Below are 26,871 nucleotides of genomic sequence, written 5' to 3' on the forward strand. Positions count from 1 at the left end.
CCCCACCCAGGCAGTCCCAGGCCTGTGGTCCCAACATCAGTGCGTCTGGGTTTGAGTGTTGCCCTGTGCAGCTCCTCTATCAAACCTCAGCTTCCTTGGGCAGGAGAAGCACTGAGCAGAGTGGACAACGAAAGGTGAAGGGGGGGCTCCAGGGAGAGGGGGGGGCCCCTAACAAACAACACAAAGGTAAAGCCGGGCAAGACTCCACGTGCTCTAGAGGGCCTCCCTGCCACAAACACTGAAACAAAAAGCACTTTGAAACAAAATTAGACAGATATTTTTAAAAAATCTTTTTACTCATCAATAATTATAGTCATAGGGAGCCCCAAAGACAGTACCAAGAGGGCCCCGATTTCCTTACCCCAGTTTTCCCCAGTGGTTATATCTTATGTGACTGTAGTATCAAATCCCAGCCAGGAAATTGACTCTGGTGCCCCCTGCGTGATTCTTTTGTCATTTTGTAACTTGTAGAGATTCCTATAACCACCACGGCAATCAAGACAGAGTTATTCCATCACCACGATCCATCGGGACCCCTCTATAGTCACATGCCCCCTGCCCCCCAGCAAGACAGTCCCTGAAAGAACGGGAATTACAAGAGAGGCCTCCCTGGAGGCCCGGACTGGGCTCCAGGGCCAGAGGCCCCGATGAGCTTTCCACCACGGGGTGGGGGTGGGGGTGGGGGAGGGTGGAGACAGGCACCGTCTCTCTGGAAAGCGAAGGAGCTGCTCGGGTGTCAAACTGGCTGCCCCACGTCACCCAAAGTGGGGTGCTGGGAGATGGAGATCCCCAGGCCACTGTGCTCCCACCCTTCCTTCTGTTCAGGTGATATAATTTGGAAACGCTAGGTAGTCCTGAGTCTGAAATGAGGAATGAGGGTGACGGGGCACCCTTTGGGTTGGGTGGGCCCAGCCCCCACACGGGTTCGGGTCTGCCTCACCCAGGAGACCCATGTGCTCCCCGGAGGAGGCACAGCTCCTCTGGGCCCCAGGCGTGAGGAAGGTTCCTGGGAAGCAGTGTCGGCCTTCTGGGTAGAACACGTGGATGCAGCGTGATTGCTAACTCCAGGTACTTGGCCATGCAATTCGTGGACCTACACCTGTACTGTCAGGGGCAGGCTGCAGGGTGGGAGCCTGGCAGTGAGAAGGTAGTGGGTGAAACAGGGTCCCCAGGCCAGATGGAGAGAGACCAGCCCTGGTTCTCAGGGAGCTCTCCCTATTTTGGGACAGAAAGCCTTAAGGAGACTCAGGCTTAGCTCTGAGGACCAGCAGTCAAGTAACTGGCAGTGACAAGAGACTCCTCTCCAAGAGGCATAGGAAGGAGACAGAGGTGCCACGGATCCAGTGGTCGTGTGGGCTGGAGGATCCAGGGGAGGCTTCCTGTAGGAGGTGGCACTGAAGCTGATCCCAGAGTGATCCTCTATAGATGTTCAAAAAGAGATGATGATGGCATCTGGGCTGGTGAAGAGCACTCAGGGATGGTCTGGGCACGGGGTGCAGGGTGAAGGCGGGTTGGAGAGACAGTAAAGAAAAGATGTGCAGAGAAGGCAGCCGGACAGAAACTCGAATGGGGAGGAGAACAGGAGGAGATGTGGTGAGGGGCATTGGACTCTGGGGAGCCTGAAATCGCAGAGGGGGAGCCCCGCTGCAGGTCCGGGACCCAGGAATAGTCCAAGGCAGAGATTAGAGAAAACCAGCCTTCCTCCCCGTCCCCTCCCACTTCCCATCTTCCCAGCTCCGCAGAGCTGGTGGGGGAGAGCCTGGAGAGGCAGCACAGTTCTCCGTTTACAGTCAACAGGAGCGGGGAAGCCAGGGGCGGGGTGGCGGCGGGGTGGGCCGGGCGCTCTGCAGCTCCAGCCTGAGGTCTTAGAGCCGCCACTGGCAGGCGCAGGCACTCGGCTCCCCGCGCCATGGCCACGGAGGTAGACAGCAGGCCTGGGGGGCTCCCCGGCAGTGGCAGCGACGCAGGAGCAGCCCGCCAGCACGTGCAGGCGGTCACCCGCAACTACATCACCCACCCCCGCGTCAGTGAGTACAGCTCCTAGGCAGGCGAGGGAGTGGTGGGGTGACGGGGGCGGGCTGCCGGTAGGAAAATGGGGCCTGGAGGCCTGGGGGCTCAGGGTCCCCCAGGACAGTGGTAGTGTTTTGGGGGAGCTGCCCGGGCGCCCGCCACCAGTGCAGGTGGAGGGATAGAGGTCCGGGTTGTTTCCCCAGTACAGGCTACCCCAGAGGCATGGCGGGGGATCCCCCCATCATCACCCTGCTCCTCTGCTAAGACCCCAACTCCAGTTCTGCCTTCTGCCAAAGCTTGGGAGAGAGGGCACGCAACTGCCCGAGTGTGCGTGCACGCACATGCGCAAACACCACGTGAGTGTGTGCTGGGGGGTGCCACTGTGCGCTGGAACGCTCAGCGTGAGGTGAAGCGTGGCCCTGTGTACGTGGGGTGACATGGGGGGGAGCATGTCATGTGTGGGTTCGGGGGAGGGCAGCTGCGTGAGGTGAAGGCACGTGTGTGCGGACTGTGCTCCCACTGCACTGGAGGGAGGATGAGCGTGAATATGCGTGTGACAGCTCGAGCGTGTGTGTCGAGTGTGTGCATGTACACTCAGGCTGAGAGTGAGTGTGTCTCTGTGGGCGAGCTTGAGCTCTGGGCCACGAATCTTGTTGTGAATCTGTGCGTGTGCTCATGGGGAGAACACACGTGGGTGTGCGGTCGGGGCGATGTCACTGTGTGTGTGTACAGCTGGGGGAGGGCGAGGATCCATGTGTAGGTGTGTGTGTGTCCACAGAGTTGGAGTGCACCCTTGAGGGGCTTGGGGGCACGGGGGGTGGTCCCGGGTGTGGCTCGAGTGCTTGCTCTGCGCAGGTGGCCCAAAAACAGATGTTTGGGGCAGAGGACCGTCAGGCCCAAGGACCAAAGGGCGCCCCCCACCCTCCCCCATCTCTCCTTACCCAAGGTCACTCTCCCACGCCGGGTGCCTTCTAGAATTCTCTGGGACAGCCCAGCTCTCTGGAGTAAACCGGCCTGGCCGGTCCCAGCTGAGCAGAGCCAGAGGCTCCTAGCCAGGGTGTGGGATGTGGGGGGAGGGAAGACTAGCACAGGTGCCCCCCCCGCAGCTCCCTGACCCAGTGGGACAAGAAGGAATGAAGGGAGAGGGCAGACGGGAGCCAGGCCTGCAGGCAATGGGGGCGTGGGGGGGGCAGTGGGGGACCTGCAGTGGGGGTCTGCAGTGAGCAGTGGGTGGCCTGTACTGGGGGACCTGCGGTAGGAGCCAGCACCCCGTGAGCCAGGCCCCAGGGGTGTGGGCTGGTGTGGGGGGCATCTTCTGAGGCCTGAGGCAGGTGCTGGGTGGTGGGGAGATATTCTGGCTCAGGAGAAATTGTGAGGGGAGTGGGGTCGTGGTCACCAGAGAGGCCCTGCCCCATGGAGGCTGTGGAGTCTAGGCCAAAGCTAAGGTCACCAAGACATAGCCACATGCAGCAACCGGATCCACAGCCCAGGCCTGGATGGCTGTTGAGCCAGGAGTCAGCCCTGTCCCGCCCCCCCACCGCTCCTGGCTCCTTCCCCATCACCCCTCCCGGAGAAGAGGAGAGCGGGTGTGGGGCCTGGGCCTGCGTGCTCCGCCCTCCTCCCGGGAGTGCGCCTTCAGGAACCCTGCAGGTTTCCCACTTGCCTCCTCCTCCAGGCAGGAAGGACCAGCACCCAGCAGGCGACAAGCCTTCTGCACAGGGGAGAGCACCCTGGAGGTTTTGAGCCAAGGCGGAAGGCAGGGGTGCCAGTGCTGTGTGTTTGCCCTCTGTGACGGTGGCCCTAGGTGGCCCCCCACCTAGGTGAACGGGTTCAACATGCAGGGGGTGTCCTGGGCTTTTCCAGCTGTCCGTGTTAAAGGTGTGATTGTGGTGACACAGGCCACCTCCTCTGCCTTCACTGTATGATGTTACACGGGGGCAGGCCTCACTGCACCCCAGCGCCCACAGCCTTCTCCCATTGCCCTCCTTCCACGACTGAGGGGTTTTCTTCTTAGGGGGGCCCCGACAGGCCCCAGGGAGGGTTTGAAGAGCCTCCTCGGGACGCTGAGCTTAGCCTGCCCTCCTTCCCCAGCCTGGCCCCCTCCTCAGCGACGCGAAGCTCTCCCAGGCCCTGGAGCCCTCTGTGTGGGGGCAGAAAGAGCCTGGCAGGAGAGCTGGGGGGGGGGGTCCTGGGGGGCGCGGAGGGGGGGGTGCAGCTGGCTCGAGGCCCCCCGGGCTCATTCAGCCGCAGGTGGGAGGGTTCAGGCCAACGTGAGGAGGCTTCTTGAAGGGGGGGGGGGGAGCGGTCAGCAGACCTCAGGCCTTCAAGGTGATTTCTCTGCAGAGGCCAAGGGAGGGGCTCAGGCTGGACGGGGCAGGTAGGGAGGAGGTGGGGGCAGAAGGCGAAGGCCAGCACTGTCCGGTTGCCCCGGTGCAGCTAGAGCTGTTCCCCCAAGGGCTTTGGGAGGAGGTGGCGCGGAGCTGTATCTGAGCCAGGCAGAGGACGCAAGGGTGCAGAAGGAAGAGCGGGCCGCCTGCCTGGAGGGCTGCAGCCAGGCCCCATCACACAGGGACCAGAGGCCCAAACCCCTGGCTTTGCCCCCTCTGTTCCCCCCCCCGCCCCCCCCCCCCCTGCCCTCGGTTTCTTCAAAGCTGAGGGAGGTGGCGCTGCGAACTCCAACGGCAGGGTCGGGGCTGATTCTAAGACGCCTCTGCGTCCAGCCCCTGCACCCCCTCCCCTAATCCCTCCGGCGGGACCGGGCCGCTGCCCCGGCCTTGCCCTCACCCAGCCTCACGCATGGGCGCGCCGGCCCGGCCCTCTCCCGCTGCAGGTGTGGCAGGGCCGGCCCTAATTAGAGGGCAGCTCCCGAGCGCCCGCTGAGCCTTTGACCGGGAAGGCGGTGGGAGGGGGGCCCCAGCAGCCGGCTCCCCTAAAACTTCAGCGAGCACAATGGGGAGGGGGCGGGCAGCAGCTGCTGGAAGGAGTGTCTGCAGAGTCTCAGGAGGACCCCCTGAGGAAGTGTCCCTCAGTGGACTTCTGGCCCAGCCCCCGGCCCCCCCCCCCCTCCCCCCCCGCCGCCTGCTGGCACGGTGGGTGGCTATGATCCCGGAGTGCCCCAGGGTGCTCTCCTGGTTTGTGGCGTGAAGACTTTCCTGCCCCCGGTCTGTCTCTTCGCGCAATGGACGGATGAGAGCGGGGGATGGTCGAACAAAAGGCCTGGCGTCCAGCCGGGGACACCTTCATTGCTCAGCCACCACCCTGAGTCCAAACTGAAGGAGACAGGGTCTAGTCTGATGGGGGAGTGAGCTCAGTAGTCTGAGAGGAGAGGCACAATCCCTGTCATTAGGGAAAAGACAAGCCGTGGGGCTCCAGGGAGAGGCTCTGGTGGGCTGCAGGAGTTAGTCCAGGGCAGGGCCAGGAAGGATGTGACTGGCCCGATCCTGGAACAGGTTCACGCAAGTGGACCATGTGCCCCGCTGGCGGCAGGGGCTGAGGCGCTCCTCTTCCTCCAGCCGCGGCTTAGCAGAGTCCACCTGGCCCCGGGCTCCGAGCCTTCTGGAAGCCTGGGAAGGCGGCTCACAACAAAGAAGGCTGGTGCCCCAGATGGTCGCTGTGGGGCCTCAGCTGTGGCGAGGCATGTCCCTCCCACCCCTCGCCCCCCACCCTGCAGGCAGGCACTTGCCAGGGCCCCTAGACCCCTCCCAGCCCAGCCTCTCCCCCTTGGGGGGAGCAGGGTGGGGGCTGCGTGATCCACCTCCACTCCCCCCCACTCAGGCCCCCGCCCCCAGGGCAGAGGATGTCAGGACTAGTGGGGTTCCCGGAAGCTGTGAAATGAGGGGGAGGGGAACAGAGGGGAGGAAGTTGAAAGATTTGCCTCCAGATGGAATTGCAAAGGATCCCCGGGGGCTCTCTGAGTCTCAGCCCCTTCTCCTTCCACACCCCCCACCTCCCCACCCAGCCCACCCACCCTGCATCTTTTCACCCCAAAAGTTCACTGCTTTCTTTTCCCACGGCAGCCCTTATGGCTGGTCTGGTACTTTCTCTATGCAGCGAGCAAGACCAGCCCTTCCTGGGGCTTTTAAAAGGCCCTCTCCCCGCCCCGCGCTCCTCCTGTGCCCTCACACCCCGTCGCCTCCGTTTCTCCACTCCTCCCTCTGCAGTGCTCACCTGCGCCACTCTGCACAGTCCTAGCAGTCAAGATCATCTGATCAAAAGTACCAAATGGCTGCCTGGGAATTTTCTTTCTTGGTGGGGAGGGTGATGGCACTTTCTTCCTCTGTCCACCCCCTCCCCAGCTCTCTCTGCATCCTCTCTCATCTCTTCCACCCTCTGTGTTCACAGGGAGGAAGGCAGGAGCTAGGGTGCCGCCCTCGAGTTGGGCATCAGGACCTCATGTGGTTTGGGGAGAGCAGGGAAGGTGGCGGCACGTGGGTTATCATATGGGAAATACAGGAATGAGCTGCTGCGACCAGCCAGTGCCTCTCATGAGTCATCAGGTGTTTGCTGAGCGTCTCCCACATGCCCGGCACTGTTCCCAGAGGTAGGGACCCAGCAGTGGACACCAGAGACCATGTCCCTGCTCTCTCGTGGAGCTGAATGCCTTCCTGAGCCCCGGAAGTGAGCTTTGCCCTCCAGCCACACTACCCTCTTTCTGCTTCCCAAAGGCTCCGGGTTCTTCTTCACTTCAGGGCCTCCTCCCCTCTGCAAGGGCGCCCTTGTCCTGACTCCCGGGCTGGCCAGGGAGCTCCTGCTTGACCCTGAAGCTTCAGTTCCAATGACTCTTCCTGCAACGCTGTCCCTGAGCACCCGGTCTTCCGAGGTGGGCTAGTCTTTCTCGTAGGCTGAGGAGGTGGGGGACGTGTCCCAGGAGCTGCAAGGGAGAGTGCCTGGGCACTGTGCCCGGTGCTCTGGATGGAGCCATCCAGAGGCCAGTGGTGGCCGAGAGACACAGAGGCCACCAAAGCCAGATTCGAGAGGGTCGAGGTGTAGGTGAGAGTGGGGCAAGGGAGGCTGCACTTGGAGACCTCGCTTGCGAGAAGCTGGGCTGGGGAGGCGAGGGGAGAAATCGAATCGGGCAGAAGCCAAGGAGGACAGGGGCTGAGGGAGTGACCACAGAGAGGGGACTACTGGTAAATCAGGCCGGGAAGGAGCCCTCTTTAGGGCCTGGTTCCAGGGCACAGGGTGGAAGGGGGCACCTCCATGGAACAGGGAGGAAGGACGGGCAGCTGGGGACCAGGAGCAAGTGGGCCTGCAGGTTTGAAGCCAGGACGTTGGCTTTTCCCTGATTCGGGCCAAAGTGCAAGAAGAGCGTATCTTCTCCTACCCAATTTTCCAAACAATTCCTGCATTTGGAAGATCCTTACTAAGAACTATTTTTGTCCAGTCAGTCTTCCAGGAACTTAGATCAGACTGAAACAAGGAGCTTGACCAGACTGCGGAGGGTGTAGGCAAAGAGCTTTAATTTCCCCTTGACGTGGGGTGGGCGGGGGCAGGTGTGCCTGGAAGCAGGTGGCTAAGTGAGCCGAGAGCAGTGGGGTCTGATGGGCAGCACCTTGGAACGGAGTCACAAGTGGGGGTCCCAGCCCAGCTCAGCTGCACACATGCTGTGTGTCCCTGGGCAAGGCTTTTTACCCTCTGTGCCCCATTTTCTTTGCTGTGAAAAGAGGGGTTGGACCACTCCCCTCCTCAATGGCGTCTTCCCAGCCTGTCTGTGACCCAGTGACCTCACTGGTCCCCTTGCCCAGCTCCTTCCTCTCAGTCCTCTCAGGGTCACCTCACAAGAACCCCGGGGAAGGGCTATCACATCCCAACTTTCTTCAGCTAGCCCTCACAGGCCAAGCAGGCCTCCTGGCCCCAGGCTTCTGCCACGAAAATGGGTTAGAAAGTATATCTCGCTAGCTAACCTAATCCCTCCCCTGGAAGTTGAGCATTTGTGGTGTTCTGCAGTGGCTAGGACCTTCGGTTTCTTCCTCTTTCCCTTTGGCTCCTCTCCCCTCCCCCACTGGGAACCCCGTGAGTCTGGGGGCTGGGAGGCCCCCTGGCAGGGCCTGGAGTCCTGTGGTGAGAGCAGAGGCCCCCTCCCCCAGCGCCCCATCAGTGCAGGATGAATGGAGGGAAATGTGGTCCTGGTGAGGGCCAGAGAGGGCAGTTCACAGCCCCAGCTGGGGGCCAGAAGCTTTTCCAAAAGCTGCGAGTCAGAGGGTAAGGTGGGGGCTGAGGCCAGGGGGGAAGGGGCATTCGGGAGGAGAAAGGCGTCTGGGCCGCTGGGGGTTGGCTCTGGGGGGCCTCTGCCCCCCTCCCCACCAGGCCCTCTGCAGCCTCCTGCAGGTGTCCAGGGCAGCGGGGGCCCGCGGGCAGGGCCATGACCCTTACAGCAATGGTGGCTGGCCCTGTCACAGCTAATGACCCTGACAGCCCAGGCTGGGGAGGAGGGGGCCTGAGCAGAGAGGAGGGAAGGCAAGACGCCTCTGTGTGTCTGGGTGTGAGCTGGGAGCGGGCACCGCCCCTCACCCACCCCACCTCTCCCCCAGCCTACAGGACCGTGTGCAGCGTCAACGGGCCGCTGGTGGTGCTGGACCAGGTCAAGGTAGGCTCTCCTGCCTCCTCCGGGCGCCAGGGCCACACCCCAGCGCTCCCCGTGCCCTCTACGGGGTGGCTTCTAAAGTGCCCTTCCCGAAGTAGCCCCTGAGCCTGCCCTGTTCTTTCTAAACCCCCGCCACCCACCCCCACCTTCTCCTTCCCCAGCTGTCTACCCAGCCACCCAGTTTCCCTCTCCCACCTTTTCACTTATAGGCCAGGGGTGGGGGGAGACGACTGGGCCTATTGTGCCCCCATTTCTTTATCAGTAGAGTGGTTGTGTCAGACTTCCTCATGGGTGGGAGGTGAAGAGGGCCTGAACCGGTGGGCTCTGCTGCTGGGGGCTTCACAGAAGGGGGTGGCACGTGGGGCTGTTTCGTGTCCTCTGAGGAACTGTGGGCGAGTGGCTGGCCCAGGGTTAGGGACCCTTCAGCATGAAGAGCTCTGCAGAGGTCCAAGGTTACCCTGCTGTCCCCCCCCCCCCACCAAGCCATTCCAATTCCCCAGCCTCCCCCCTGCCCCCCAAGTGAGCACACTGGAAACCTGGGTGCCATCCCAGGCCCTCCACCTGTCAGTCCCCAGTGGCCTCTGGGCCTGTGTCTTCTCTCCACCCTGCAGCTAGGGAGACCTGGCCCCTTCAGTGCCCTGCCTCAAACTCACACGGGTCCCCAGGAGCCTTCACCCCACGAGGCCTTTCTGGAAAGGTCCCTGCCCCTCTTCCATTCTCGTGTCTCACCATCTCAGGGCTCCCGTGGCATTTAGAAATGCATTCTGTCTGCACAAAGCCACTGTTCAAGGTCTCGGGGCCTTTGCCTCCTGAGAGGTCACCTGCTCCTGGAAGCCTCCCCCAATCCTCTGGGCAATGAGCCCCTCCCCGCTCTGCCCCGCAGCCTCAGCACTGCATGCAGCGAGTCTTCTCTACAGCACCCAGCAGGCATCTGCTCACCACGTAGTCTCACGCCCTCCACCCCTCTCTGCCCTCCTGCTGGGCATGGGCAGGGGTTCTTAACCCTTCGCTCCCAGAGCCCCAAGCACCTAGAACTTTTCCTGGACACCCAGCCCATAAATGGTGCTAAATACATGTCGGTTCAAAGAAGGGGCAAATAAATGAATGGGATGAATGAATGAATAAGCGTTAACATGGCTAGATACGGACTTGTTAAAACTTGAGCCAACTATATTAAAGAATTCAGACCCAGTCACTGTCAGAAAACAGTTTCCAAGTTCGTGTTACTGCGTGACCCACTAGTGTCTGGGACACCCTCAGAGGAAGTGTGGCCGAGCAGTGACATGTGTGTGCCCTGTGCTCAGTCTGGCTCAGACTCATTGGGGTCAAACCTAGCTCCACCTCCCCTCCCTGCTCCCTGCCTGCTATCCTGGGCAAGGTAGGCAAGCCTAGACCAGCAGCAGCAGCGGCCCCAGCTGGGAACTTGTGGGAAATTGGAATTCTTGGGCTCTGCCCCAGACGGATGGAATCAGAAACTCTGGGAGTGGGACCCAGAAGTCTTCACCAATGCTCCAAGTGGTCTGATATTCACTGAAAGTTTGAGAACATCAAACTAGGATGGTAAATCCCAGTTTCCTCATGTTTTAAAATTTTAATTATTGTGGTAGCAGATATACTACATAAAATTCCCCACTTTAGCCACTTTAAAATATACCATTCAGTGGGATTAATCACATTCACAATGTTGTGCTACCAACCACCATCCACTGCCAAAACTTTTCCATCATCTGTTAAATGGCAATAGGGTTCTTGCGAGGATAAAATCAGAGAACTGTATCATCATTATTCCCCCTTGAGAGCAGCTATCAGTTGCCCTGCCTGGTATGCAGACATGCTGATATGCCTGGTTCAACCGTCCCACTCCTACCAGTCTATATACCTTACCGAAAGTGAGGTATGGTTAGAACGTGAGCCGGAGGTCAGGAGATGGGTCTTGTCCCGGCTCGGCCACCCTGCTCTATTACTTTGGGCACACCAGTACCTATCCAGGCTTCTGTTTTCTCAACTGTGAGATGCCGCTGGACTAGGGAACCAGACCTGTAGTTTTAGGATCATCGGATGCAGCTGTAACTTGCAGAGGGGAGTTATTGGGTGGAAGCACCTGGAGAAATCGGAGCTGGCTAAAGGAAGTTTACAGTCTCATAATTTCAGGGGATGGAGAAGCCACCACCTTGCCGCCCCCTCTACCCTCCCACACTCTTTCCTTTCTCTGCTGGGACAAAACGCCAAATTTCTCTCTCTACAGCGCCGCCTTCTGCCCACCTTGAATCACACAGGCAATTACTCTCTGCTCCCCTTCTTTGCAAATGGGAAAAAATTAGGGAAAAACATTTTGATAGATCAGAGGTTTGGGGCCCAGGGAATTAGGTCCTTGAAGTGGTAAGCAACCTTTGAAGTTATGTGTGCCTGTGCATTATTCTGTGGTGGGGGCTTTCCAAGTGTTAAACCGATTCCCCTGCATCGTTAAACACCCACACCCCCTGACCTCGCCAAGGCACGGGGCCCACCCCATGCTCATGAGGGGTCAGACACCAAGCCCCCCAGTTCTGGGGAACCTGGGCCCGGAGGAAGTCCACCATCCAGGAGAGGGGCGGGCGGGAGCTCTGCGGCCTGGCCCCCAGCTCGGCCTACCAGGCAAGTGGGCCGGGAGGTGTGGCTGGGGAAGTGCGGAAGCGAGGAAGCCGGAAGCGCACAGGAGGGGCTTCGGCTCTGCAAGGCGGCCTCAAGCTGATGAGCTGCCGGGCTGACCCGCGTGCCCCAGAGGGCAGCGACAGTGCCAGTGGGCCGAAGTCCCCACAGGAGCAGATTCCAGTTAATATCAAGAGTTTCCAGTAAGTGCGCCATGAGAGGCTAGAAGAGGTGATAACGCCCCCCTCCCGCGCTCACTCAGGTCAGGGCAAGCATCCAAGAGAAGACGGGAGAACTGGAGGCCACTGTCAGGGATATTGTGGAGCAGTTTCCCTAGAGCAGTTGTTCTCAAAGGGAACGTGCATCAGAAGCACCCTGAGGGCTTAGTGCACAGATTGCTGGGCCCCATTCCCTGAGTTTTCTGATTCAGCAGGTCAGGGGTGGGCCTGAGAGTCTGCATTTCCAGCACATTCCCAGAGGATGCCGATGTAGCTGCTCTGGGGCCACCCTTGGAGAACCACTGCACCAGAGCATCTTTCAACCCCTATATTCTGTTTCAAGTCAGTCCTTATTTGAGACCTGGAATAAGCACCCACCTTATCTACCAGCCTTGGTTCCAAAGGTCTGGCTGCTCCCAAACTCAAGGAGGAAAAAGGGCCTCCAGCTCTGAAGACAGTTTCCAGTGAAGACTGCCCTGAGCGTCATTGGGAGGAGGGGCCTGAAAGGCCAGCGCCGCCTCGTCCAGCTCTGCGCCTTGCTGACAGTGTCCTGGTCCTCCGAGCGTGCGCAGCAGCTGCTGCTGCCGACTGCTTGCTCTCTGAGAACTCAGTTGACTCTCCAGCAGAGGGGCTGGGTTGTACTGAACCTGCAATCTTCTTGGTACCCTCTGCTGAGAGCTGAGAGAACCAGGCTCGCTCAGTGTGTGGCTGGGAAATGGGGGCTCCCTGTGAGTAGAAGCTCATTGTTGCACCCTGGAATTCACCACTACTCTAACGGACTCTGATCCACCCCCACCTCAAATAGCCAGTCGACACACACATAAAAGGACCCCAGTGTTTCTCTTCCAGATTCCAGACTCTACACCCTCTCTTACTCGCTCACGCCTGGTGTGATAGTCCTGACAGTTCTTCCGGTGTCTGACCGTAATCCCTCTGCCTTTTTAAATTACAGTTTCTCTGATTTTATATTTCAGGAACATAATGTGTACTGCCCCTTCCCCACTCCCTTTTCCTCCTACTTCCTCGTCCACATAAAGCCACACAAAAGTGATCACTTGTTTTTATCTCCCTGCTGCCTTGTTTTCATTGGGCCATTGCCTGATTTCTTTCGGGCTCCCTCTGGCCTGTACCCTGTCTAGCAACTTTCCTCCTGACAGTAGCATCCCATTCTCACCTCCACAGCCAACGGAATGAGGCCCACGGCTGTTTCAGAGACACGTTGGCCCCCAGAGTCGAGAAAAAAGGCATTTCCAGGCCTTGGTCCTTACTCTTGGGGTCCCTCTTGTGGCTGAGAACACAAAGCCGGCTGGGCCACGGCAGTGACCTGGCAGAGCACTTTCCTCTTGCGTTAGCCCCCGACAAGGACCCCTCCCCTGCGGGGCAAAGGGGCGCTTCTGGGGAGAATGGGGTCACACTCCTCACATCCTCTTCACAGGACAAGGCGGGACCCAAGCCGGAAATCCCCTCAGTGACTGTGAGAGCCCCAAACCCTTCTGTCCCAGGCTTGACCCCACAGGGGTCCCTGGGGGAGTGGCCCCATGCGGTCACACCCTGTTGGGGTACTGGACCATCCTCCCAGGTCCTTATGGTCACTGGTTTACAGAGATGACAAGGGGGGGACAGCTGCTCATTGCACTGGAACTTGTCTTAATATTTTATTACCTTTGAATAACAAAAGCAATACCTGTTCATTGTAACTAGCGAAGCAAAGAAGTTAATTATCTGCCCTAACCTCTTTATTCCCAGCCCCCCTAAGCTAACCAGTATTTTAATAAAAATCCTGCTATACATGCTCAAACACAGGCATGCCTATGTTAAGAGTGTACATTGGTTTTAGTCTCCTAAAATATATCAAGGATTCCCTCCATGTCAGACGATAACACATTCTGGTCATGTTTTTATGGTGTCATAGTATTCTATACTGTGGCTGTACCCTGATTTATTCAATAAGTGCATTACTGATAGACATTCAGCTTGTTTCCAGGTTTTGCTATTACAAATAGTACGTCAATAAACAGCCTTTTTAAAAAATACTGGTGCATTACTGCTATGGGATAGAATCTCTGAAATGGAAGTACTGGTTCAAAGAGATGTGCATTTTTAGTTTAAACAGATATTAGCTTGGGGCAAGATTGCTGTGTGTAAAATGTCGTGGTAATTCATGACTAAGAAGACCCTCTTGCCAGAATCCTTGTTGAAGTAGTACCTTTCCATTCCTGTTTTACACAGAATTGTAAGCTGCTGGTTTTTATCAGAAGCATTTTTTGGCTTCTATTTATATAATCCTTTGGGTTTATTTTCCCTTTGTTTAAGCAATGAATTATGTTGACAAATTCCCTAGTGCCGTTTGACCAGTCTTGCATTCCTGAAATAAATCCTGCTTGGTCAGACGTTTATTTATTTAATACACCGCTTGATTTGACTGTCTAGTCGTTTATTTAGAATTTCTGTGTATATGTTTGTAAGAGATATTGGTCTATATTTTCTTTTGGGAACTATTTATTGAATGTGGGGCTTGGGGGGTTTTCCATCATACATTTTGTTACATTCTCATCTTTTTTTTTTTTTAAGATTTTATTTATTTCTCTCCCCTCCCACCTGCTGTACCTCCCCCCCACCTCCCACCCCCAGTTGTCTGTTTTCTGTGTCCATTTGCTGTGTTTTCTTCTGTGTCCACCTGCATTCTTGGCGGCACTGGGAATATGTGTCTCTTTTTGTTGTGTCATCTTGCTGTATCATCTCTCTGTGTGTGCGGCACCACTCCTGGGTGGGCTGTGCTTTTTTTGCCTGGGGTGGCTCTCCTTGCGGGGCGCACTCCTTGTGCGTGGAGACACCCCTGCATGGCATGGCACTCCTTGAGTGCAGGTCACCTCACTGCACAGGCCAGGAAGCCTTGGGTATTGAACCCTGGACCTCCTATAGGGTAGGCGGATGCTCTATCAGTTGAGCCACATCCACTTCCCTCCTCATCTTTATTCATTTTATTTCTTCTATTCATCTTATTCCTCTAGTACAATGCTAAATGTTAAATAGAATGATAGTGGGCATCCTTGTTTTACTCTTAATTTTAAAAGGAATGATTTATACATCGAATATGTTATTTTCTGTGGGTGTTTTAAAGACACTCTTTTGGGTTTAAGGGAATTCCATTTTGTTCCCTGTTTTCAAAGAGTAGCTTTTTCTTTGATTTATGGTTTTAATCATGGATAGTTTTTTTTTCTTTAAAATTTTTGCAGTGATCAAAGTTTTTTAATCTTTTAAACCCTTAATAAGATGAGTTACATTCATAGATTTTCTAATATTAGACTAACCTTGCAGTCCTGGAATAATCCCAGCTTGGACATTTTCATCCGTTGCTGTATTTGGTTAGTTAATGTTTTATTTAGGATTTTTGCATCTACATTCATGAGGGAGATTGTAATTTTCCTATTATTATCTTTGGTATCAGGGTTAAGCTTGCCTCATAAAACGAATTAAAGACCATCCCTTTTCTTCCTGCCTTTTGAAGAACTTGAGTGTCAAATTATTTGTTCCTTGTTTGTTAGAAATCACTGGTAAAACTATCTGAGACTGGTGTTTTCTTTGTGGAAAGATGTTAAACTACTTATTCAATACCTTAAGGATTACAAGGCTGTTCTGGCTTTCTACTCCATTTTTAATTGGCTTTGGTTTGAGTTGTATTCTTCTAGGACTTTATTCATTTTATCTAAGTTCTCAAATATATCGTATAAAGTTGTCCATTATTTATTATCTTTTTACTATCTTCAGTATATATAGCTATGACTTTTTATTCCAATTATTGTTTATGCATGCCTTCTCTCTTTTCTTAATAAGTATTGACAGGGATTTGTCTATTTTTCTAGACTTTCCAAAGAACCAATTTTGTCTTTGTCAGTCCTCTCTGTTATATGTTTGCTTTCTGTTTTAATAATATATGTCCTTTTATTATTTGTTTGACTTTCTTTTCCAACTTCTTAAGTTGCATACTTTTAAGCTTCTTAAAAAGATTGATCATTTTTTTCTTTTCTAGTGTAAGTATTTGGTTTTATTTAAAGATTTATTTTTTATTTATTTCTCTCCCCTCCACCCCCACCCCCCATTGTTTGCTGTGTCCATTCACTGTGTGTTCTTCTGTGTCCGCTTGTATTCTTGTCAGCGGCACTGGGAATCTGTGTCTCTTTTTGTTGCATCATCTTGCTGCATCAGCTCTCTGTGTGTGCGGTACCACTCCTGGGCAGGCTGCACTTTTTTCACGTGGGGTGGCTCTCCTTACGGGGCGCACGCCTTGCGCATGGGGCTCCCCTACGTGGCGGACACCCCTGCATGGCAGGACACTCCTTGCATGCAGCAGCACTGTACATGGGCCAGCTCATCACACGGGTCAGGAGGCCCTTGGTTTGAACCTTGGACCTCCCATATGGTAGGCGATGCTCTATCAGTTGAGCCAAATCTGCTTCCTTCTAGTGTAAGCATTTAAAACTTTAAATGCATCACATAAATATTGCTATATAGTTTTTTCTTCATTGTGTTCTAATTCTGATTATAATTTCTCTATATTTAGAATGTTAAAATTTTGCAAATGTATGAAGGCTTTTAAACTATCTTTTTGTTATTGATTTCTAACTTACCCTCATTAAGGTCAGAGAATGTGGTAAAGCTTTATGTGTTCAATGGGTTCATTTCAATTTTTATTTCTTCTGTGGTCCAGGGACTAATATAGAGGAGTGCTTAATTTCCCAGAATACTGGGAACTTTACGTGGCAGTGTCATCTTTTTTACCATTTCATTTAGTGGATTAAGATTATGGCTTACTCCCCAGAGTAACTCTACAACTGAGAAGCAAGGTGAGGGACCCTTGCTTTGTGATCTCCCCAGGACCTCCTCTGGGGATGAGGAGCTGCTGCAGGACTTACCTCTTTGGTGCTAATGAGAACTAAGGATCCGTGTCAGGGGGGAAGGTCTCTTCTCCCAGCCTGGCCTTCCAGGCCAAGTTTTTCTCCTCTAGACGTGGGTAAAGACTGGAGACCAGAGCAAACACAGAGGCGCTTGGGAAACCCCTTGGGGCAGAACTTTGTCTGTCCACCTGCCCCCTGTGGGCCTGGAGGGCCAGCCTGATTCTTTTTTTCTTCTTCTTTTCATTGAGTTATAATTCGCATAGCAGAATTCACCCTTTTAAAGCGTACAGTTCAGTGGTTTTTAGTTTACTCAGTTTTGCAAACATCACTACTGTCTAACTCCAGAACATATTTATCACCTCAAAAAGAAAATTGGTAACCTTTAGAAGTCTCCCCCAAATGCTCCCTCAGCCCCTGGCACTAGTCTATTTTCAATTTCTATAGATTTGTCTGCTCTGGACAAGTCATATAAATAGAATCATACAGTATGTGACCTTTTGTGTCTGGTTTCTTTCAATTAGTATAATGTTCAAACATGTTCAAGATTCATCAACATTGCAGCATGCATCAGTACTTCATTCCTTTTTCTTTATAATAAATATTATTCTAATGTATGGATGTACCACATTTAAATTAAATTGATTCATCTTTTACAGAATTGGGGTTGTTTCCACTTTTGACTGTTATAAATAATACTGCTGTGAACATTCACATACAAGTTTTTGTGTGTACATATGTTTTCCTTTCTCTTGGATACATATACTTGGGAGTGGAATTGCTGGATCATATGGTAACCCTGTGATTAACATTTTGAAGAACTGCCAGATTGTTTCCCCAAAGTGGCTGCACCATTTTACATTCCCACCAGTATAGTGTAATAGTTTTCCAGGTTCTCTGTGTCCTCACCAACACTTATTATTCTCTGTTTTTGTTTTTTTAATGGCCATCCTGGTGGGTATAAAGTGGTACTTCATTGTTTCGATTTTCTTTCTCTAATGAATAATGATGTTAAGCATCTCTGCACATGCTCTTGGCCATCTGTATCTCTTCATCAGAGAAATGACTATTCAAATCCTTTGCTCAGATTCTTTCTATTGTTGAGTTGTAAGAGTTCTTCATTCTGGACTCTAGACTGATTCTTCCTATTCCTGAATGGTGGGAGGACTACACATGAATCAATCCCAGCCCCACGGCTAGAAAAGGACTGCCATTGGTACAGGGGAGACCGCGGAGCAAACAGCCTTTCTCCAGTGCCTCAGCACTTGGCCAGCACTTTTGCCACTAGCCCACAGGGACAGACTGCCTCTTCCTCCCAGGGCCTCCCAGGAGACATAAACAGCCAAAATAGCCACTACGTTTCATCATTTCATCGAGCTTTTACAAAGTGCCAGGTCCCATACTAACAGCCTTACAGAAATGATCTCATTTCCTCCCCACACCGCCCTGTAAAGTGGGTATCGTTATTGTCCCCACTTCAAAGATGAGAAAACAAAGTAACTTCCACAAGGTCACACAGCAAGTAAGTGACAGAGCTGCAGTAGCCGCGCTGGTCCTCCAACTTCCGAGTCAGTGCTCCTTCCCACCCAGGATACCGCCTCCCAAACAGAATTCAAACTTCCCATTTCCCAGCTCCTCAAGTTCATTTCCAACAGTGTCGGGTCACAAGAGGGGAGATGGCCATTTGAGACTGGATCAAGGAGGGGTAGGAGAGGACACGGAAGTACCTCCTGGTCTCATCATCTCTCTGGGCTATTCCCCCCTCCTGCCAGTTTGCCCAGTATGCTGAGATTGTCAACTTCACCCTCCCGAATGGGACTCAGAGGAGTGGTCAAGTGCTTGAGGTGGCTGGGACCAAAGCGATTGTCCAGGTAAGTGGTGTCAATGAGAGGTGGCTGCCTGAGTAAATGAATGTATCACAAAGTTCCCACGCTGTTTTTTTTTAAAGATTTATTTTATTTATTTACCCCCCTCAACTTGTTTTGCACTGCTCTCTGCTCTCTCTGTCCATTCGCTGTGTGCTCTCTGTGTCTGCTTGTCTTCTATTCTCACCTTCTCTCTAGGAGGCACCGGGAACCAATCCTGGGAACTCTGATGTGGGAGAGAGGCACTCAATCTCTTGAGCCACTTCAGCTCCCTGGTTTGTTGTATCTCTCATTGTCTCTCCTCTTTGTCTGTTTTGTCTTGGGCCAGCTTGCTTTCACCAGGAGGCCCCAGGAAATGAAGCCCAGAGCTCCTATATGGTAGACAGGAGCCCAGTGCCTTGAGCCACATCTGCCTCCCTGAAGTTTTTTTTTTTTTTACATTCTCCTCCCCTTGCTGTTGTTAGAGCTCTCTGTGTCCAGTCACTGTGTGTTCTTTCGTGTCTGCTTGTCTTTTATCTTCTCGTCTTTCTCTTTAGGAGGCACCGGGAACTGATCCCGACACCTCCAGCATGGGAGAGAGGCACTCAATTGCTTGAGCCGTGTGATCTCCCTCCATGCTATCTTATAAGCACTTGAAAGTCCTATTTTCCCGAGAGCTTGTCCAGAGCTGGGCTCACAAGGATACATAGAATGGGAGGCCCCATTATAGCAAGACCTGAGAGTTACTATCTTCCTTCCCCCTAGGTGTTTGAAGGGACCTCTGGAATCGATGCCCAGAAGACCACCTGTGAATTCACAGGGGACATCCTACGGACTCCAGTGTCAGAAGACATGCTGGGTGAGGGGCAGGAGTGGACGCCTCCCCCACCCTCCCAGCCCGGCTCTCCTGCCAAGCCCTTAGCTCACTGCACTGCCAATGCCTGTTTACCTGCCTGCTCACCCTGTGGTCAGGGGTTGTGGCTTCTTCTCTCTGTGACCCCCCAACCCCAGCTCAGGGCCTGACATACAGCAGGTGTTCAGTAAATGAGGAAGGTGTTTTCAATAAACTAGAGGCACCTATCTGGGTTCCAGCTGAAAGGGACTGCTAAGCTCTGCATGTCCCCTAATTGTCTCCCAAGACCTGCCATACCTGGCTCCCCTCCTTACAGCCCTGGAATCTCCCTGATTAGAGTCAAGACCTTGCCTGCAAAAAGACTTCTGGGAGAGGAGGGAGGTCCTTCTCCACGGGACAGTCACATAGTCAGTTTTCCGGGGGATAAGTTAAGGCAGAGAGAGGACATGGGGCAAGGCTGAGGGGTTGCTGGTGGTGGCATGGAGGGTGGCAGCAAGCATCCTCCTATACCCCTACCTACCCCCAGGTCGCGTTTTCAATGGCTCAGGCAAACCCATCGACAAGGGGCCAGTGGTCATGGCGGAGGACTTCCTAGATATCAATGGTGAGTGACCCGAGGCCCTGGCTGGTTTTCAGGACCCAGCTCCCAACCACCTTCCCCACCCCGTTCATCGCCTCTGTCAGGGGCAGCCTTGCCTTGCAAGTTGGTCCCAGACACAGGCCAGCACAATAACTGCCCAAGGCGCACCCCCAGGGCTGGTCAGACAATGAGCAGATCAGGTGTGATTTACGTAATGTGCCACTCTGTCCCCCAATCTGCCACCACCACCTGCCCCAGAATCTGAAATATTGCCATTAGCGCTTCATATCCAGATTGTGTAAAAAAAAAATGTTGCTGTGCAGGGTTCCTTGCAGGCCCCAGGACCAACCTTCTCCTGCCTTCCAGCTCACCGTCCCCAGTCCTGGGGGCTGAGGGGTGGGTGGTTTGCAGGAGACACAGCCCCGCCCAGTCTGTGACCCATGCAGGCTGCGGGGAACTCCCTAACACCTCCAGCCTCATCACGTCAGATGCAACGGGATGCAATGGGGGCCCAGGGAGTTACGTGGCTTGCCCAGGGCCACACAGCAGGTCGGTGGCAGAGCACAGAACACGCATCCCCTCAGACAGGAGGTCTCCAAATCACCCTCCGGTTCTCTGAACCCCTCACGGGCACTGGAAGGTGGTGAGGAGGACACTGCCTTGGCCCTAGGTGGCCTCTCAGCCTGAGCTCCCTGCTGCCTGCCCACCTCCAAGGTAGCCACTGGCCACCTGGGGCTCTTCACCTTTAAATGAATTAGAATGAAATCACATTAAACCTCGATTCCTCTTTCGGACTAACCAGAGTCTGGTGCGCTATGGCTGCATGTGGCTGGGGCTAGCGCAGCGGGAGAACGTCCCTACCAGGCTGGGAGCTCCGGGGGGGGGCTCAGGGGAGGCAGGGCAGGCCCTGGAGCCCTGAGCTCGCGGGTGACCGCCCGCAGGCCAGCCCATCAACCCCCACGACCGCATCTACCCGGAGGAGATGATCCAGACGGGGATCTCCCCCATCGACGTCATGAACAGCATCGCCCGCGGGCAGAAGATCCCCATCTTCTCAGCGGCTGGGCTCCCCCACAACGAGGTCAGGTCTGCAGGGGCCGCAGGGACCGGGGGCGGAGCAGGGCCTGGGGGCCAGTGAGGAGGGCCTCCTGAGCCAAGCAGGCCAGGGCCGAGCCGGGGTCACCAGCCGCTGGACTGGCCGCTGTCCTCCATCTGCACAGAGGCCCAGGGCAGCACGGGAGGGCTCCAAGTCCAGCCAGCTGTCCCCAGACACCTCAGGAAGCCTCTGCCCGCAGCGAGTGGGGCACTCGCTGGCTCACAGGAGAAAGTCCAGCTTAACTGGGCTAACGGCCTCTAGCCACTGGTCCTTGTGATGATCTTTACTCGACCTCTCACGGCAGCCCGGGGGCCACCTAAAGCCCCCCACCCCACCCCCACCCCTACGAGTGGACAGCCCGGCTCCTCTCAGAGGTTTCCCTGACCACCCCCAACTTGGCCACCTCTGGATGCCCCAGCTCACCCTCAAAATGGCCTTTGTGGTTAGAGGGCATAAGCATGCCCCCCATCAATGCCGGGTCTGGATATGGGGTCTGATAGCCCCCCGCGGGGCAGGCCTGAGGCAGGTCTGTGCCGGGACAGACCCAAGCCGAGGCAGCTGCACTTCAGAACTGTTACTCTGCCCTGCTTCTCATGACAGGGCCCCTCAGCCCTTTAGTAGGCACCGAGGTGGCCCCTCTCCTGAGAAAGCCTGTGGGACCTGGGGACAGCCCTTTCCCTTCTCTGGGCTTGGGGCCCTTCTTGGCAGGAGGATGGGCTGGAACTTGCTCGGAGCGCTGGGTGCTCAAGGGGAAGGGTGCTGGACTATGGTTCTGACGTCCGCCCTCCCACCCCGCTCCACCCCAGATTGCAGCCCAGATCTGCCGCCAGGCTGGGCTGGTGAAGAAGTCCAAGGCTGTGCTGGATTATCACGATGACAACTTCGCCATTGTCTTTGCAGCCATGGGGGTAAGCGGAGCTGAGTGGATTGGTAAATTCTGGAAGCAGTAGGTGATCAGCCCTGTCTCCCTTGGCCCTTGGCACAGCCTGATCTCATGGGGGGGGGGGCACCATCCTTCTCCTTGGGAAGCCGTGAGTGCTGGACCTGCACGGCGGGAGAGGCAGGCCCTCACAAGCCCAGAGGCTGGAGGCCCCCTGGAGGGGCTGGGAGTGGGCTCAGTGACCAGAGGAGAGCAGCATGTCCCTCAGGCCACCCCAAAGGCCATGGCGCTAGAAGGCAAGCCAGGGTGGCCTGGAGGAGGGGGGCTTCAGGGAATCTGGGGAGATAAGACAGCTATGGGAAGTGGGCTTCTCAGAGGGCCCAAGCGGAGGATGAGGAGTTTGGCGGGAAAGCAGCTGCCCAAAGAGGGGTAGGGATGGCCCTCAGCTCCTTGGGTTGAGCTCTGCACCTCGCAGGACTGGAGCCGCCAACCCAGCCCCTCCCCTCGCAAGCCCCAAGGTCGCCCCAAGCTCACCCCAGTGACCGAGGCACCTTCACCCTTGTGGCTGTCAGTCACCTGGTTTCACCAAGAAGAGCTGGGCAGAGCCAGGGCCCCGCCTCCAGCCCTCCCCTCTGTGTGTCCAGGTGAACATGGAGACAGCCCGGTTCTTCAAGTCCGACTTCGAGCAGAACGGTGCCATGGGGAACGTCTGCCTCTTCCTGAACTTGGCCAATGACCCCACGTGAGCCTCCCCCGACGACCAGATGCCTCAGGCGGGCGGGCCCGTGCCCTCCCAGACACTGAGCCCCGCGGCTCAGGGATGCCCCAGAACTACCGGCGTGGGCCAGAGCCGGGAGACCAACCCCTCGGTGGGCAGATGGGGATACTGAGGCCTGGGAAGGGGAAGAGAGAACCCTCGGAGAGACAGAGGGAGCAGACCCCAACCCTGCCTGCTACCCCAGCCCCTGCTCTTTCCACAGCCTGCTTCCAGCCACCTTCCCGAGGCAGGTTCCTCATCCTTTTGTCACTTCCACAGAAGTGACACTTAGCTACTGCTAAGGAGACTGTTTCCTTCAACCATTTGTTTATAAAAGCCACCACTTTTAAAGTGGACGTGTGGCTTTCAATTTGGGAGTCGGGACAAAAGACAATTTGGTAAACCATCCTGGATCTGGAGGGAATTCGAGAGACTAAGTAGCAGGACTCTGGAGACCTCGATGACATTGCCAAGAAAAGAGCCACGGGCACAGAGCCACTGGGACAGTGAGGCCAAGCGAGCCAGCAGCAGGGGACGGCGCTCAGGGGTACTCAGAGTGGAAAGGGGCTGCCGGGGCAGCGAGCGTGTGGCTGTTCTCACTGGGCTCGCGGGTAGCAGTGAGTGAGGAAGGCCTCCTGGGGACACAGGGGAGCTGTTCCAGCTGACCCGAGTGTGGGACCTCCGAGCCAGAGCAGGAGCCCAGGCCACTCCCGCCCTCAGCTCTCCTCCTGGCCCCAGCCTCTTGTCCCCTTTCCCACCTTGACCAGCAGGGCTGGCTAGAGAGGGCCCCCCACCCCACCCCAGGAGCCCCTGACCTGGGGGCTGGGCGCAGGGGCTCATCGTAGCCCACATGCTCCACACTGGAGTCCCAAGTCACCTTCCCCTTGGCCCTGGGCCGCCCTCCAGGATCGAGCGGATTATCACCCCGCGCCTGGCGCTGACCACTGCTGAATTCCTCGCCTACCAGTGTGAGAAGCACGTGCTGGTCATCCTGACCGACATGAGCTCCTACGCAGAGGCTTTGCGGGAGGTGAGGCCCCGGCCCCCGGGTGGCTGGCGGGAACCGCAGCGCTCGGGCAGCCTGGCCTCTCCTCGCCTGCCGTCCAGGCCGGTTCTCAGGCGGCGCCTCCCGCCCACCCTCCTTGTATCAGCCTCTCTCCCCCTCGCTCCTCCCGATGTCCACGGGCATCCGCAGGTCTCAGCGGCCAGGGAGGAGGTGCCGGGGCGCCGAGGCTTCCCGGGTTACATGTACACGGACCTGGCCACGATCTACGAGAGGGCGGGCCGCGTGGAAGGCCGGGGCGGCTCCATCACGCAGATCCCCATCCTCACCATGCCCAACGACGGTGAGCCCCGCCCTGCCCGCTGCCCCCACAGCCCCTGCCCTCCCTTAGCCACCGGACCATTACAGGGCCCCCGCCTCTCTGCCCCGACAGGCAGTAACTCGGTCCCCCCCGGGGATGGACGCCACCCCTGACTTCACTGCCACACTGCCACCCCTGTCACTGCCGTGAAGAGAACGGAACCCAGACGGCCCTGAGGGGGTGGAGGCTGGGTCCCCTCCCACTGAGGGCAGCCCTTTTTCTTGTAGATATCACCCACCCCATCCCTGACCTCACGGGCTTCATCACAGAAGGGCAGATCTATGTGGACAGACAGCTTCATAACAGACAGGTACCACCCCTCCCTCCCCACTTCTGGCCCTCACCACTCCCCCACAGACACTGGCTAACAGATGGCCCCTCAGGCGGCAGACTTGGCCCAGTGGATAGGGCGTCCGCCTACCACATGGGAGGTCCACGGTTCAAACCCCGGGCCTTCTTGACCCGTGTGCAGCTGGCCCATGTGCAGTGCTGATACGTGCAAGGAGTGCCCTGCCACGCAGGGGTGTCCCCCATGCAGGGGAGCCCCACAGGCAAGGAGTGCACCCCGTAAGGAGAGCCGCCCAGCGCGAAACAAAGTTCAGCTTGTCCAGGAATGGCGCCACACACACAGAGAGCTGACACAACAAGATGACACAACAAAAAGAAACACAGATTCCCGTGCCGCTGACAACAGATGTCCCCTCATCCCCTGTGCTGTGTCTCTTCATGAATCAGAGGCAGCCCTGCAAGACAACTCCAAAGAGGAGTTAGCCACCTAGAAAGACTGTGGTACACAGAAAGAAAGCAGGGCTTCCCTAGGTAGTCCTGAGGAAAATCCCTATCTGGCTGTGTGACCTTGAGAAAATAACTTAACCTCTCTACCCCTAGGTTTTCCTTTTCTATAAAATGGGAATAATAATACCTAACACACAGGTGGATTGTGAGGATAAAATAAACTGGCATACAGAAAGCCTCTGGCACAGAGTAGACACTTGATAAATGCCATTTCTCATCCCTTACCAGTCATTTGTTTTGGTGAGCAGAAAACAATACGTAACTGAGGCAAGAAATTTGCCAACGCTGCGTCAGTCAGAAAATGTGTCTGTCCTATCTGTAGGTGAAAAGTGCCCCCTATGACTTTACCTCTTTGTCTGGTAGGTTCTTTATTTGAAGTGATTAACTATCAAGTTTCGAAATGGTTTTGTACGAATTGTCAACTATTTTGAGGTGGTGAGCTTTTTAACTAGTGTCCGCTTACTCGGCCTTCTCTCACCTGCCTACACCGGCCTAGAGGGATGAATGAAGAAGAGCAGGGCAGGACGGGTGGGATGGAAAGGAGACTTTGCCGCTCCCTTGCTCCGCTTCCCAGATCTACCCGCCTATCAACGTGCTCCCTTCCCTGTCCCGGCTGATGAAATCGGCCATTGGCGACGGCATGACGAGAAAGGACCACGGTGACGTCTCCAACCAGCTGGTGAGGACAGGGCCCCGGGGCGGGCGGCTCATCTAGTTTCAGACACCGGACACGGGAGCGCCGTCTGGACCATGAGCTTTGCTCCTAGCAAAAAAGCTCTCCCAAAAAAAAAGAAAGGGGGGGAGGGGGATCCCAGCCCAGCCAGGGTGGGGGTCCCCGGGCGCCCGCGATGGCCCGCGGTGACGGCGCCCCGCTCCGCGCCCGCCCCAGTACGCCTGCTACGCCATCGGGAAGGACGTGCAGGCCATGAAGGCGGTGGTCGGGGAGGAGGCGCTCACTTCGGAGGACCTGCTCTACCTGGAATTCCTGCAGAAGTTCGAGAGGAACTTCATCAACCAGGGTGAGGCCGGCTGCGGCGGCCGGGCCGGACCCCGCTCCCTCCCCGCCCTCCCGCGCCACGCACACGTTCCGACCCTCCCGCTCCCGCCCTAGGTCCCTACGAGAACCGCTCGGTGTTCGAGTCGCTAGACCTGGGCTGGCAGCTGCTGCGCATCTTCCCCAAAGAGCTGCTCAAGCGCGTCCCGCAGAGCGTGATCGAGGAGTTCTACCCCCGCGAGGCGGCGCCGCACGACGCCGAGCCCGACACGGCGCTCTAGCCCCGGCCGCAGCCCTAGTCGGCCGCTCCGCGGCCCCCCAGCCCGCCCCCTGCCCACACACCCCGGCCCCGCAGCCGCCCAGCCTCGGCACCCCACGGGCTGGGGCGGCTCGCACGCTCCGTCCCTGTCCCCGGACCCCGCCCCCGGCAAAGAGCAGGTCGTTTAGGCTGTATTCCGCCTTGCTCTGACCGCAGCACCCTTTCTTTTTCTTTCAAAAGACCCCAAAAGAAGTACCTGAGGCGAAGAATTTATCTTAGGTTAAAGCAAGGTTGGAAAAATATCGATCATTGGTGAAGCTGTGTGATGGGTATACATGGGGTTCATTAAAAGATTCTATTGAAAAGTTTTTTTAGTGTCTTAGCTGACAATAGAATTCCTCATAGGAAGATAATCATCTTTGTTTAAAAATATCTTGATAGTTTCTTGGGTGGAACGTGAGTTTGGAGTTCAGAGGTAGGACAACCAGGGGTTCAGAGGTAGGACAACCAAGGCCACGAAAGATGTATCTGACTCTGAACAGCTGTGAGGGAAGCTGGGAGGAATTTGGTTTGCTACAAAGAGGAAGGGAGAAGAGTTGCTGGAAAGACGGCCTGAGCCAGGGACATGGGAGCTGGTGTGTGTGTGTGTGTGTGTGTGTGTGTGTGTGTGTGTGTGTGTGTGTGTGTGTGTGTGATGGGGTGTTGTGTGTGCAGAAGACAGAGGAAAGGCTCTCAGTTACAAAATAAGGGAATGGCATCCTAGAAACCAGCAGGCCTGATGTTTCTTTGAAAGCTGCCTGCTCTGTGAGGCCATCTGCTCCTTTGTCCGCCTACCTTCAATGAAGCCATGAATGTTCCCTAAAAATGAGGGATTTGCTGAAGAAGGAACTTCAGCCAAGGTCCCCGTTTCATTTCTGGATCAATGTGTTATGGAACTGGGTCAGAATTCTTAGATCAAGAGTTGGCACCATAGAAACAGGACCTAAGCGCAGCAGAGGAAGCAGAGAGAGATTGAGAGGTGAAGAATTTTCTTGTTTGTCTGTTTTCTGTTTGTTGTTGTTATGATTATTGAAATAATGAAAATGCTCTAATAATGATTGAAGTGATGAATGCACAAC

At 55.7% G+C, this 26,871-nt stretch overlaps 1 protein-coding gene across 1 annotated transcript; it reads left to right on the forward strand.

The window, feature by feature from the left end:
• The first annotated feature begins 1,783 nt into the window (after window positions 1–1,783).
• ATP6V1B1 (ATPase H+ transporting V1 subunit B1) lies at window positions 1,784–26,121 on the forward strand. Its single transcript, XM_004473268.4, has 14 exons — window positions 1,784–2,027; window positions 8,541–8,596; window positions 18,104–18,202; window positions 18,941–19,034; window positions 19,555–19,632; window positions 20,550–20,689; window positions 21,511–21,612; window positions 22,229–22,326; window positions 23,248–23,371; window positions 23,537–23,687; window positions 23,933–24,015; window positions 25,075–25,179; window positions 25,390–25,519; window positions 25,612–26,121. The coding sequence occupies exons 1-14, from the start codon at window positions 1,910–1,912 to the stop codon at window positions 25,773–25,775; spliced, it is 1,542 nt and encodes a 513-aa protein (XP_004473325.1). The 5' UTR covers window positions 1,784–1,909; the 3' UTR covers window positions 25,776–26,121.
• Window positions 26,122–26,871: the final 750 nt, after the last annotated feature.

The sequence above is a fragment of the Dasypus novemcinctus genome, chromosome 17, assembly GCF_030445035.2.
Source record: "Dasypus novemcinctus isolate mDasNov1 chromosome 17, mDasNov1.1.hap2, whole genome shotgun sequence".
Classification (NCBI taxonomy): Eukaryota; Metazoa; Chordata; class Mammalia; order Cingulata; family Dasypodidae; genus Dasypus; species Dasypus novemcinctus.